General features: G+C 54.4%; 1 protein-coding gene across 1 annotated transcript in view; it reads left to right on the top strand.

Moving 5' to 3' along the window:
* LOC137043082 (KH homology domain-containing protein 4-like) overlaps positions 1-14,348 on the top strand; it is an 18,570-nt gene extending 4,222 nt beyond the window's left edge. The window contains exons 7-14 of the mRNA XM_067419170.1: positions 2,364-2,572; positions 2,649-2,709; positions 2,816-2,873; positions 3,061-3,296; positions 3,385-3,465; positions 3,577-3,626; positions 12,718-12,797; positions 13,939-14,348. Of these exons, the coding sequence (XP_067275271.1) occupies positions 2,364-2,572; positions 2,649-2,709; positions 2,816-2,873; positions 3,061-3,296; positions 3,385-3,465; positions 3,577-3,626; positions 12,718-12,797; positions 13,939-14,066 (903 nt within the window). The 3' untranslated portion in view covers positions 14,067-14,348. The remainder of the gene's footprint in view (positions 1-2,363; positions 2,573-2,648; positions 2,710-2,815; positions 2,874-3,060; positions 3,297-3,384; positions 3,466-3,576; positions 3,627-12,717; positions 12,798-13,938) is intronic.
* Positions 14,349-14,729: the final 381 nt, after the last annotated feature.

Below are 14,729 nucleotides of genomic sequence, written 5' to 3'. Positions count from 1 at the left end.
CCGGAGTTGCGCAGAGCAGGAAGTACAACGGCGATATCAAAAGCACACCCATACTCTCACAGATGCAGAACAATTAATTATGTTGGTGTGAAATAAACAGTTATGGAAATTAAATTAAATAATCTGCTCCCAAAAATCCTGAAGAAAGTCCGTTAGTGCCTCAGTGACAACTTCACTCAGAGAAGACGTCGATCTCAGCTGTCAATCATGACGTCACAGCCGATTTTATAGCATCAAATAACTAAATAAAACTAAACTTATTTAAAAAACAAACACTTGAAATGAAATCATCGTGATGATAACTGCCTACAGTGACATAAACTAACTTTGGGCAAAACATTTTGAAGTGTAATTAACAATGCTTTTCAGGTTTTTATAGGTCTAACATTAGTTTTTAGGTAGAGAAATTGAATAAAGTAGACTAATCAAATGTAAAATAGGTGCATATTTAACTGTTTAAATTAAAGAATAATCCTTACAAAAGCTATTTAATCCAGAGCAGTGAGTGATTCCTCATCTTTTGTTTGAGATTGAACAGACAGCAGTAAAGGCTACTGCCCCTTTAAGACCTGAAGGAAGGCTCTGCGTCGTCTTTCTCGACTGCATAAAGTCCTCTTACGGCATATTCAGACTATGTCTGCTTGGATACTCATCAAGATGGACATGTTGACACACTTCTTGTGTGAGTTGGTCCGTTTAAGCGCTAGACTTGAAAGAGAACTCAATATTTGCGCGCTGTGAGACGAGTGCGCGCTTTCGGATGATGCACAGAGACAGATCAGCGCGCGCGCTCTCATTCGCGTCTTCTCTACACATGACGGTGAAAATGACCGCTCATATTCAATGACAATACGGCAGCACTCGCATGAATTGAACAAAGATTACACAGATAGACCGTTTTGCCCACGTTTTTCTTTTATTAGCGCTGTTGTAATACTGAGGAGCCAGCACGCTACAGAAACATACATTAAGCATTATTTTCAAGCTACAACCCAAATTATTGATGCGTCATCAGATGTGAGACGAACCGACCGTTTACACGGCACCCCTGCTCACCTCACCCCATAATATACACATATATATCCGAGTCCTGATCGGGATGTAACGTCCGATTCCGATCGAGTCTGAAATCACGTGATCAGATCGGGACATCCCTAGCATTTTCCCCTAATCTTATTAAACAGGCTATGCTTCAGGTTTCATATTCTTAAATTTGATCAATACAATATATTTAAATAAGACGCTATAGGGCTGTTACCAGTCAAGTTAAATAACTTGCACTGAAAAATGACACACTGTTGCCTTGAGATGCGTTATGATATATTTTCTGCTGAAATAGAACAAAATCAGTCTATATTCACTATCAATCGCCACTTACACTAAATTAATGCAGAATCATTCTTGCATTTTGGTGATTCGTTATTTTTTTTTTGTTATTGCCGTTTTTATCAGTCTCTCGTCTGTTGGGCTTGAAAAATTCTTTCACTTCCCCTTCAAAAAATCCACAAGCGTTAATGTCGAGCCCTGGAGTGTGTGGGAGTGAGAGTGTGTGTGTGGAGGTCAAGAAGGCGGGGCTACTGATCATGTGGTCTCTGCTGATACACGCCTCCTACAGAAACAGCCGTCAGAACGACTCCAGCCTACAGAGGGCAGGTCGGAGTTCACTGCGCCGCTGACACACTCCTGCTGAACGGTCACGTGTGTGTGTGTGTGTGAGAGGGAGAGAGAGTGTGAGAGTGTGTGTGTGTGTGTGTGTGAGTGATTTCATTTGAACTGATGTTTGATTGACAAGTAGTAACGACTGAATGTGCTCATGGGACGTCAGAAACTCATCTCTAACGGAGTCGCTCATGCTGCGATTGACAGGTCATTAGTAGGTTAAAAGACACACACACACACACACACACTTGCACTCTCACACTCTCTCACACACACACAATCTCTCACACACACTTACTCGCACTCACACACACTGTCTCTATCTCTCTCTCACACTCACTCAGTTTCTCTCTCTCTCTCTCACACACACACTCTCTATCTCTCTCACACACACACACACTCACTCTCTATTACACGCACGCACACACTCTCTCTCCTTCTCACACACACACACACTCACACACACACACACTCTCTCTTTTTCTCTCTCTCTCTCACACACACACTCTCTATCTCTCTCACACACACACACACTCACTCTCTATTACACGCACGCACACACTCTCTCTCCTTCTCACACACACACACTCTCACACACACTTACACACACACTCTCAGCCGACCGTTACCCAGAAGCCCAGCGCAGGTGAGCTGTGATGAGGTGTGGAGTGAGTAAATGACTGTGGCCGTCTTGTTGGTTGCAGAGTTTTGTGCACACTAAGCTATTTGTAGGCCTGGACCAATCGCAGCCGAGCTTTAATGTGAACGAGCGCGTGGAAGGCCCGTCCGGCTCGTACCTGCAGCACATTCAGTCTGAGACGGGTGCTCGTGTCTTCCTCAGAGGTCAAGGGTCAGGCTACATCGAGCAGGCGTCGCGCCGCGAGTCCTTCGAGCCGCTGTACCTGTACATCAGGTAACGCCCGCCGGCCTTTCACACACACTCCGCTGCTCGCCGCGCCTCTGACCACGTGTGTGTGTGTGTGTTACAGCCACCCCACCGCTGAGGGACTGGAGGCGGCCAAGAGACTGTGCGACAACCTGCTGGACACGGTGTGTGTGTGTGCGTGTGTGTGAGAGAGGGAGGGAGTTTGTATGTGTGTGAGAGGAAGTGTGTGTTGCACATTGAGCATCATACGGTGTGTGATCTCGTTCTCAGGTGCGGTCGGATCACACGCGGTATATGTCGGCGTTTCCCTCCACAGCTTCTACTCCAGGTGTGTGTTAAACAGCTCTCTCGCTCTCTCTCTCGCTCTCGCTCTCTCTCTCGCTCTCTCTCTCTCTCTCTCTCTCTCTCGCTCACTCACACACAATGAACCATAATGACAGTGAATTAGGTACTGTCACTTTAAGAGTGAAGGCATGGATCCAGTACACTGAAGTGCATCTGTATGTTTGTTTCAGTTTACCCCACACACGGATACTCTGCACACAGCTACGGCAGCCAGTCGTGGTACAGCTACCCGTCCAATGGCTACTCGAGCTCGTATCCCACGTACTGGACCCGTGACGGCCAATCACAGCTGAGTGGCGGCCAATCACAGCTGAGTGGCGGCCAATCACAGCTGAGTGGCGGCCAATCACAGCTGAGCGGCCCGGTGCAGTATCCGGTGCGCAAGAGCTCCGCCTTCCTGCTGCAGGTGAGGGTCGGTGCGGTGCAAGGGCCGGAGCCACACCCACATCACCTGAACCATCTGTGTGTGTGTGTGTGCGTGTGTGTGTGTGTAGGAGGAGGATGCAGCATCAGACGGAGCAGACGGCAGCTCCAGCCCAAAGCAAAACACTGCAAAAGAGGAGCAGCAAACACAGGTGTGTGTGTGAGACTGATGGTTATCAGATGTTTGTTCTGAAATTGATCTGACGTGTGTGTGTGTGTGTGTGTGTGTGTGTGTGTGTGTGTGTGTGTGTGTGTGTGTCCAGATCTCCACAGATATGTCGCTGAAGGTCATCAGTGCAGCAGAGGAAAGCAGGTCTCTGTCCGTCATGTTTTCTGCAGAGACTGACGACTCACTGATGGCTCACTGGCGACTCGACTCACTCACTCACTGGCGACTCGGCTCACTCACTCACTCACTGGCGACTCGGCTCACTCACTCACTCACTCACTGGCGACTCGGCTCACTCACTCACTCACTCACTGGCGACTCGGCTCACTCACTCACTCACTGGCGACTCGGCTCACTCACTCACTCACTGGCGACTCGGCTCACTCACTCACTCACTGGCGACTCGGCTCACTCACTCACTCACTGGCGACTCGGCTCACTCACTCACTCACTGGCGACTCGGCTCACTCACTCACTCACTGGCGACTCGGCTCACTCACTCACTCACTCACTCACTGGCGACTCGGCTCACTCACTCACTCACTCACTCACTGGCGACTCGGCTCACTCACTCACTCACTCACTCACTGGCGACTCGGCTCACTCACTCACTCACTCACTCACTGGCGACTCGGCTCACTCACTCACTCACTCACTCACTGGCGACTCGGCTCACTCACTCACTCACTCACTCACTGGCGACTCGGCTCACTCACTCACTCACTCACTCACTGGCGACTCGGCTCACTCACTCACTCACTCACTCACTGGCGACTCGGCTCACTCACTCACTCACTCACTCACTGGCGACTCGGCTCACACACTCACTGGCGACTCGGCTCACACACTCACTGGCGACTCGGCTCACTCACTCACTGGCGACTCGGCTCACTCACTCACTGGCGACTCGGCTCACTCACTCACTGGCGACTCGGCTCACTCGGCTCACTCACTGACTGGCGACTCGGCTCACTCACTCACTGGCGACTCGGCTCACTCGGCTCACTCACTGACTGGCGAGTCGGCTCACTCACTCACTCACTCACTCACTGGCGACTCGGCTCACTCACTCACTCACTCACTCACTGGCGACTCGGCTCACTCACTCACTCACTCACTCACTGGCGACTCGGCTCACTCACTCACTCACTCACTGGCGACTCGGCTCACTCACTCACTCATTCACTGGCGACTCGGCTCACTCACTCACTGGCGACTCGGCTCACTCACTCACTCACTCACTCACTGGCGACTCGGCTCACACACTCACTGGCGACTCGGCTCACACACTCACTGGCGACTCGGCTCACTCACTCACTGGCGACTCGGCTCACTCACTCACTGGCGACTCGGCTCACTCGGCTCACTCACTGACTGGCGACTCGGCTCACTCACTCACTGGCGACTCGGCTCACTCACTCACTGGCGACTCGGCTCACTCGGCTCACTCACTGACTGGCGAGTCGGCTCACTCACTCACTCACTCACTCACTGGCGACTCGGCTCACTCACTCACTCACTCACTCACTGGCGACTCGGCTCACTCACTCACTCACTCACTCACTGGCGACTCGGCTCACTCACTCACTGGCGACTCGGCTCACTCACTCACTCACTCACTCACTGGCGACTCGGCTCACTCACTCACTCACTCACTCACTGGCGACTCGGCTCACACACTCACTGGCGACTCGGCTCACACACTCACTGGCGACTCGGCTCACTCACTCACTGGCGACTCGGCTCACTCACTCACTGGCGACTCGGCTCACTCACTCACTGGCGACTCGGCTCACTCACTCACTCACTCACTCACTGGCGACTCGGCTCACTCACTCACTCACTCACTCACTGGCGACTCGGCTCACTCACTCACTCACTCACTCACTGGCGACTCGGCTCACTCACTCACTCACTCACTGACTGGCGACTCGGCTCACACACTCACTGGCGACTCGGCTCACACACTCACTGGCGACTCGGCTCACTCACTCACTGGCGACTCGGCTCACTCACTCACTGGCGACTCGGCTCACTCACTCACTGGCGACTCGGCTCACTCGGCTCACTCACTGACTGGCGACTCGGCTCACTCACTCACTCACTCACTCACTGGCGACTCGGCTCACTCGGCTCACTCACTGACTGGCGAGTCGGCTCACTCACTCACTCACTCACTCACTGGCGACTCGGCTCACTCACTCACTCACTCACTCACTGGCGACTCGGCTCACTCACTCACTCACTCACTCACTGGCGACTCGGCTCACTCACTCACTCACTCACTGGCGACTCGGCTCACTCACTCACTCATTCACTGGCGACTCGGCTCACTCACTCACTGGCGACTCGGCTCACTCACTCACTCACTCACTCACTGGCGACTCGGCTCACACACTCACTGGCGACTCGGCTCACACACTCACTGGCGACTCGGCTCACACACTCACTGGCGACTCGGCTCACTCACTCACTGGCGACTCGGCTCACTCACTCACTGGCGACTCGGCTCACTCACTCACTGGCGACTCGGCTCACTCGGCTCACTCACTGACTGGCGACTCGGCTCACTCACTCACTGGCGACTCGGCTCACTCGGCTCACTCACTGACTGGCGACTCGGCTCACTCACTCACTGGCGACTCGGCTCACTCACTGACTGGCGAGTCGGCTCACTCACTCACTCACTCACTCACTGGCGACTCGGCTCACTCACTCACTCACTCACTCACTGGCGACTCGGCTCACTCACTCACTCACTCACTCACTGGCGACTCGGCTCACTCACTCACTCACTCACTCACTGGCGACTCGGCTCACTCACTCACTCACTCACTCACTGGCGACTCGGCTCACACACTCACTGGCGACTCGGCTCACACACTCACTGGCGACTCGGCTCACTCACTCACTGGCGACTCGGCTCACTCACTCACTGGCGACTCGGCTCACTCACTCACTGGCGACTCGGCTCACTCACTCACTGGCGACTCGGCTCACTCACTCACTGGCGACTCGGCTCACTCGGCTCACTCACTGACTGGCGACTCGGCTCACTCACTCACTGGCGACTCGGCTCACTCGGCTCACTCACTGACTGGCGAGTCGGCTCACTCACTCACTCACTCACTCACTGGCGACTCGGCTCACTCACTCACTCACTCACTCACTGGCGACTCGGCTCACTCACTCACTCACTCACTCACTGGCGACTCGGCTCACTCACTCACTCACTCACTGGCGACTCGGCTCACTCACTCACTCATTCACTGGCGACTCGGCTCACTCACTCACTGGCGACTCGGCTCACTCACTCACTCACTCACTCACTGGCGACTCGGCTCACACACTCACTGGCGACTCGGCTCACACACTCACTGGCGACTCGGCTCACTCACTCACTGGCGACTCGGCTCACTCACTCACTGGCGACTCGGCTCACTCACTCACTGGCGACTCGGCTCACTCGGCTCACTCACTGACTGGCGACTCGGCTCACTCACTCACTGGCGACTCGGCTCACTCGGCTCACTCACTGACTGGCGAGTCGGCTCACTCACTCACTCACTCACTCACTCACTGGCGACTCGGCTCACTCACTCACTCACTCACTGGCGACTCGGCTCACTCACTCACTCATTCACTGGCGACTCGGCTCACTCACTCACTGGCGACTCGGCTCACTCACTCACTGGCGACTCGGCTCACTCACTCACTGGCGACTCGGCTCACTCACTCACTGGCGACTCGGCTCACTCACTCACTGGCGACTCGGCTCACTCACTCACTGGCGACTCGACTCACTCACTCACTGGCGACTCGGCTCACTCACTCACTGGCGACTCGGCTCACTCACTCACTGGCGACTCGGCTCACTCACTCACTGGCGACTCGGCTCACTCACTCACTGGCGACTCGGCTCACTCACTCACTGGCGACTCGGCTCACTCACTCACTGGCGACTCGGCTCACTCACTCACTGGCGACTCGGCTCACTCACTCACTGGCGACTCGGCTCACTCACTCACTGGCGACTCGGCTCACTCGGCTCACTCACTGACTGGCGACTCGGCTCACTCACTGACTGGCGAGTCGGCTCACTCACTCACTCACTCACTCACTGGCGACTCGACTCACTCACTCACTCACTCACTGGCGACTCGGCTCACTCACTCACTCACTCACTGGCGACTCGGCTCACTCACTCACTCACTCACTGGCGACTCGGCTCACTCACTCACTCACTCACTGGCGACTCGGCTCACTCACTCACTCACTCACTGGCGACTCGGCTCACTCACTCACTCACTCACTGGCGACTCGGCTCACTCACTCACTCACTCACTGGCGACTCGGCTCACTCACTCACTCACTCACTCACTCACTGGCGACTCGGCTCACTCACTCACTCACTCACTGGCGACTCGGCTCACTCACTCACTCACTCACTGGCGACTCGGCTCACTCACTCACTCACTCACTGGCGACTCGGCTCACTCACTCACTCACTCACTGGCGACTCGGCTCACTCACTCACTCACTCACTGGCGACTCGGCTCACTCACTCACTCACTCACTGGCGACTCGGCTCACTCACTCACTCACTCACTGGCGACTCGGCTCACTCGGCTCACTCACTGGCGACTCGGCTCACTCGGCTCACTCACTGGCGAGTCGGCTCACTCGGCTCACTCACTGGCGAGTCGGCTCACTCACTCACTGGCGACTCGGCTCACTCACTCACTGGCGACTCGGCTCACTCACTCACTCACTCACTGGCGACTCGGCTCACTCACTCACTGGCGACTCGGCTCACTCACTCACTGGCGACTCGGCTCACTCACTCACTGGCGACTCGGCTCACTCACTGACTGGCGACTCGGCTCACTCACTCACTGGCGACTCGGCTCACTCGGCTCACTCACTCACTGGCGACTCGGCTCACTCACTGACTGGCGAGTCGGCTCACTCGGCTCACTCACTGACTGGCGAGTCGGCTCACTCACTCACTCACTGGCGACTCGGCTCACTCACTCACTCACTCACTCACTGACTGGCGACTCGGCTCACTCACTCACTGGCGACTCGGCTCACTCGGCTCACTCACTGACTGGCGACTCGGCTCACTCACTCACTGGTGACTCGGCTCACTCACTCACTCACTCACTGGCGACTCGGCTCACTCACTCACTCACTCACTGGCGACTCGGCTCACTCACTCACTCATTCACTGGCGACTCGGCTCACTCACTCACTGGCGACTCGGCTCACTCACTCACTGGCGACTCGGCTCACTCACTCACTGGCGACTCGGCTCACTCACTCACTGGCGACTCGGCTCACTCACTCACTGGCGACTCGGCTCACTCGGCTCACTGGCGACTCGGCTCACTCGGCTCACTCACTGACTGGCGACTCGGCTCACTCACTCACTGGCGACTCGGCTCACTCACTGACTGGCGACTCGGCTCACTCACTCACTCACTCACTCACTCACTGGCGACTCGGCTCACTCACTCACTCACTCACTGGCGACTCGGCTCACTCACTCACTCACTCACTGGCGACTCGGCTCACTCACTCACTCACTCACTGGCGACTCGGCTCACTCACTCACTCACTCACTGGCGACTCGGCTCACTCACTCACTCACTCACTGGCGACTCGGCTCACTCACTCACTCACTCACTGGCGACTCGGCTCACTCACTCACTCACTCACTCACTCACTGGCGACTCGGCTCACTCACTCACTCACTCACTGGCGACTCGGCTCACTCGGCTCACTCACTGGCGAGTCGGCTCACTCGGCTCACTCACTGGCGAGTCGGCTCACTCACTCACTGGCGACTCGGCTCACTCACTCACTGGCGACTCGGCTCACTCACTCACTGGCGACTCGGCTCACTCACTCACTCACTCACTGGCGACTCGGCTCACTCACTCACTGGCGACTCGGCTCACTCACTCACTGGCGACTCGGCTCACTCACTCACTGGCGACTCGGCTCACTCGGCTCACTCACTGACTGGCGACTCGGCTCACTCACTCACTGGCGACTCGGCTCACTCGGCTCACTCACTGACTGGCGAGTCGGCTCACTCACTCACTCACTGGCGACTCGGCTCACTCACTCACTCACTCACTGGCGACTCGGCTCACTCACTCACTCACTCACTCACTCACTCACTCACTGACTGGCGACTCGGCTCACTCACTCACTGGCGACTCGGCTCACTCGGCTCACTCACTGACTGGCGACTCGGCTCACTCACTCACTGGCGACTCGGCTCACTCACTCACTCACTCACTGGCGACTCGGCTCACTCACTCACTCACTCACTGGCGACTCGGCTCACTCACTCACTCATTCACTGGCGACTCGGCTCACTCACTCACTGGCGACTCGGCTCACTCACTCACTGGCGACTCGGCTCACTCACTCACTGGCGACTCGGCTCACTCACTCACTGGCGACTCGGCTCACTCACTCACTGGCGACTCGGCTCACTCGGCTCACTCACTGACTGGCGACTCGGCTCACTCACTCACTGGCGACTCGGCTCACTCACTGACTGGCGAGTCGGCTCACTCACTCACTCACTCACTCACTGGCGACTCGGCTCACTCACTCACTCACTCACTCACTCACTCACTCACTGGCGACTCGGCTCACTCACTCACTCACTCACTGGCGACTCGGCTCACTCACTCACTCACTCACTGGCGACTCGGCTCACTCACTCACTCACTCACTGGCGACTCGGCTCACTCACTCACTCACTCACTGGCGATTCGGCTCACTCACTCACTCACTCACTGGCGACTCGGCTCACTCACTCACTCACTCACTGGCGACTCGGCTCACTCACTCACTCACTCACTGGCGACTCGGCTCACTCACTCACTCACTCACTGGCGACTCGGCTCACTCACTCACTCACTCACTCACTCACTCACTGGCGACTCGGCTCACTCACTCACTCACTCACTGGCGACTCGGCTCACTCGGCTCACTCACTGGCGAGTCGGCTCACTCGGCTCACTCACTGGCGAGTCGGCTCACTCACTCACTGGCGACTCGGCTCACTCACTCACTGGCGACTCGGCTCACTCACTCACTGGCGACTCGGCTCACTCTCTCACTCACTCACTGGCGACTCGGCTCACTCACTCACTGGCGACTCGGCTCACTCACTCACTGGCGACTCGGCTCACTCACTCACTGGCGACTCGGCTCACTCACTCACTGGCGACTCGGCTCACTCGGCTCACTCACTGACTGGCGAGTCGGCTCACTCACTCACTCACTGGCGACTCGGCTCACTCACTCACTCACTCACTGGCGACTCGGCTCACTCACTCACTCACTCACTGGCGACTCGGCTCACTCACTCACTCACTGACTGGCGACTCGGCTCACTCACTGACTGGCGACTCGGCTCACTCGGCTCACTCACTGACTGGCGACTCGGCTCACTCACTCACTGGCGACTCGGCTCACTCACTCACTCACTCACTGGCGACTCGGCTCACTCACTCACTGGCGACTCGGCTCACTCACTCACTGGCGACTCGGCTCACTCACTCACTGGCGACTCGGCTCACTCGGCTCACTCACTGACTGGCGACTCGGCTCACTCACTCACTGGCGACTCGGCTCACTCACTGACTGGCGAGTCGGCTCACTCACTCACTCACTCACTGGCGACTCGGCTCACTCACTCACTCACTCACTGGCGACTCGGCTCACTCACTCACTCACTCACTCACTCACTCACTGACTGGCGACTCGGCTCACTCACTCACTGGCGACTCGGCTCACTCACTGACTGGCGAGTCGGCTCACTCACTCACTCACTCACTGGCGACTCGGCTCACTCACTCACTCACTCACTGGCGACTCGGCTCACTCACTCACTCACTCACTCACTCACTCACTGGCGACTCGGCTCACTCACTCACTCACTCACTGGCGACTCGGCTCGCTCACTCACTCACTCACTGGCGACTCGGCTCGCTCACTCACTCACTCACTGGCGACTCGGCTCACTCACTCACTCACTCACTGGCGACTCGGCTCACTCACTCACTCACTCACTGGCGACTCGGCTCACTCACTCACTCACTCACTGGCGACTCGGCTCACTCACTCACTCACTCACTGGCGACTCGGCTCACTCACTCACTCACTCACTGGCGACTCGGCTCACTCACTCACTCACTCACTGGCGACTCGGCTCACTCACTCACTGGCGACTCGGCTCACTGGCGACTCGGCTCACTCGGCTCACTCACTCACTCATTGGCGACTCGACTCACTCACTCACTGGCGACTCGGCTCACTCACTCACTGGCGACTCGGCTCACTCACTCACTGGCGACTCGGCTCACTCGGCTCACTCACTGACTGGCGACTCGGCTCACTCACTCACTCATTGGCGACTCGGCTCACTCACTCACTCATTGGCGACTCGACTCACTCACTGGCGACTCGACTCACTCACTCACTGGCGACTCGACTCACTCACTCACTGGCGACTCGACTCACTCACTCACTGGCGACTCGACTCACTCACTGACTGGCGACTCGGCTCACTCACTCACTCATTGGCGACTCGACTCACTCACTCATTGGCGACTCGACTCACTCACTCACTGGCGACTCGACTCACTCACTCACTGGCGACTCGACTCACTCACTGGCGACTCGACTGACTCACTCACTCACTCACTGGCGACTCGACTCACTCACTCACTCATTGGCGACTCGACTCACTCACTCACTCACTGGCGACTCCACTCACTCACTCACTCACTCATTGGCGACTCGACTCACTCACTGGCGACTCGACTCATTCACTCACTCACTGGCGACTCGACTAACTCACTGACTGGCGACTCGACTCACTCACTGACTGGCGACTCGACTCACTCACTGACTGGCGACTCGACTCACTCACTGACTGGCGACTCGACTCACTCACTGACTGGCGACTCGACTCACTCACTGACTGGCGACTCGACTCACTCACTCACTCACTCATTGGCGACTCGACTCACTCACTGGCGACTCGACTCATTCACTCACTCACTGGCGACTCGACTAACTCACTGACTGGCGACTCGACTCACTCACTGACTGGCGACTCGACTCACTACACACTACATGAATAAACATTATTCTTATTTAGAGTGAGCGTGTGTGTGTCTGTTTGACCTGATATTCTGTTCAGGACGTTGATGCCGCCACCAGCCGCTCCAATCAGAAAGAGATTACGAGAAGAGACCTACAGCAAAACTCTCACACACACAGGTGTGTACCTAACACACACTCACATGCATGCGCTCACACACTCACTCACTCACACACTGCACACGTTTTCTCACTTCTTTGTTTTGAGTTTTTTATTTGCTGTGGTGCCAAACAGGGTTTCTGTCGTTAAATTTAGAGGGGGAAAAACGGACAAAGGTCCTGTATAGTCTGTTTTTGTCTCTGGTCTTACACAACCTATTAGTGAGATAAGGAATTGACATCAACGATTCAGGTAATAAAACCTATAATAAACCCGCTTTAGACAACCTCTTTCAACACAACACATGTAGACTTTATTTTAGATATATATTCAATGTGCAAAAAAGTCCCAACATTGACATAAGTAGAGAGCCAAAGCATTTCAAGAAAAAATAAAAATATCAGTTCCAATTGTCTATCCACAAAATAGGCTAAATAAAAATAAACAAAAGTAATTCAGTCCAAAAGGCTTGAAAAAAAAAACAGTCCAAAACACAAAGATAAATAATCAGCAACAAAAATAGTTCAAATAGTTAAAAAGTAATAAGAGGAAATAAAAAAATTATTCCCCTTAAAAAAAAAGTCAAGTCAAACATTCATCCGCGGGTGGCTGGATTTTACTCACGACTCCTATTCGTGGCCTGGTACACCTTTATTAGGCATTAATACGCGGCTGCACACTCCCTCTCCGTTCATCCATCTCAGGTTTTTAGACCAATCCGCTCATAGCGTTCGCCCTGCAGCGTCTCAACGCCGAACCGCTAGTAACTCAATGACGAGGATGCTTTCTCTTCATGCTCCAGAAAGCGCTCTCAATAGAACACGCCGACGAACACTTCTACCCGCGGATAAAACAACAAATCGCCGCGGGAGTCTTTTAAGGGAGTTTCGCAAGCGTTTCAATGACACTCGACAGCCGCCGCCATCTTGCCACCATCTACCTTTTTGTCAGTGATGCACATCCTCCCGAGAAAGGTAAAGAGGCTGGACTTAAGGCGCCGCCATCTTAATTCGGCAATAGTGAACTGTTTATACAAATAAATGATGACTGATAAATGAACAAGTCCTTGCACTTTTTATTTATGTAATGACATCGTCACAACTCACTCTCTCACTCACTCACACACACACACACACTCATGGACTCTCTGGTCTCCTGCAGATGAAGAGCAGCCGGTGAAGAAGACGAAGACTCCTGAGGATTCCTGCAGCGGTTCCGGACTCGTTCCGTACGGAGGAGATTCATCGGATGAGGAGGAGGAGCGCATGCGCAGCAAGAGCACAGTCTGAAGAAGAGGAGGAGAGGAACAGAGGAGGAGAGGATGAGGAAGAGGAGCGCATGCGCAGCAAGAGCACAGTCTGAAGAAGAGGAGGAGAGGAAGAGGAACAGAGGAGAGGTCTGACACAACCTCAGCCACTGACTTTTTTTCATCACGTTTGACTCTATTCCTATGGAATAAATACAGTAAAGCCACACGGGTGATTGTAATGCTCTACTGGGTGGTTGCCCTGCTCGATTAATAAACAAACTCCAGCTGGTCCAAAACGCAGCAGCTCGAGTTCTTACTAGAACCAGGAAGTATGATCATATTAGTCCAGTTCTGTACTGGCTCCCTATTAAACATCACAAAAATTTTAAAACTTACTTATTACTTATAAACCACTAAATGGTTTAGCTCCAGTACTTAAGTGAGCAAAAAAAAAAAAAAGAGTAATTGCTTTTTTTCCTCCGAATTCGGACACTTTTTCTCACAATTGCAAGTTATAAAGTCACAATTATGCGATATAAACTCACTTTGTGTTATATCTCAGAATTTTGACTAATTATGAGGAAAAAGTTTGAATTCTGAGAAGTCGCAATTACTCCTTATTTATTTTTTTGTGGCGGAAATGGGACTCCATACAAAACCTATATAACATTAGGTGTACAATGACCTAAAAAACTGTTTAGTA

This window comes from Pseudorasbora parva, chromosome 16 (assembly GCF_024679245.1).
Source record: "Pseudorasbora parva isolate DD20220531a chromosome 16, ASM2467924v1, whole genome shotgun sequence".
Classification (NCBI taxonomy): Eukaryota; Metazoa; Chordata; class Actinopteri; order Cypriniformes; family Gobionidae; genus Pseudorasbora; species Pseudorasbora parva.
Note: the sequence above shows the minus strand (reverse complement) of the source record. Positions and strands in the feature narration are given on the sequence as shown.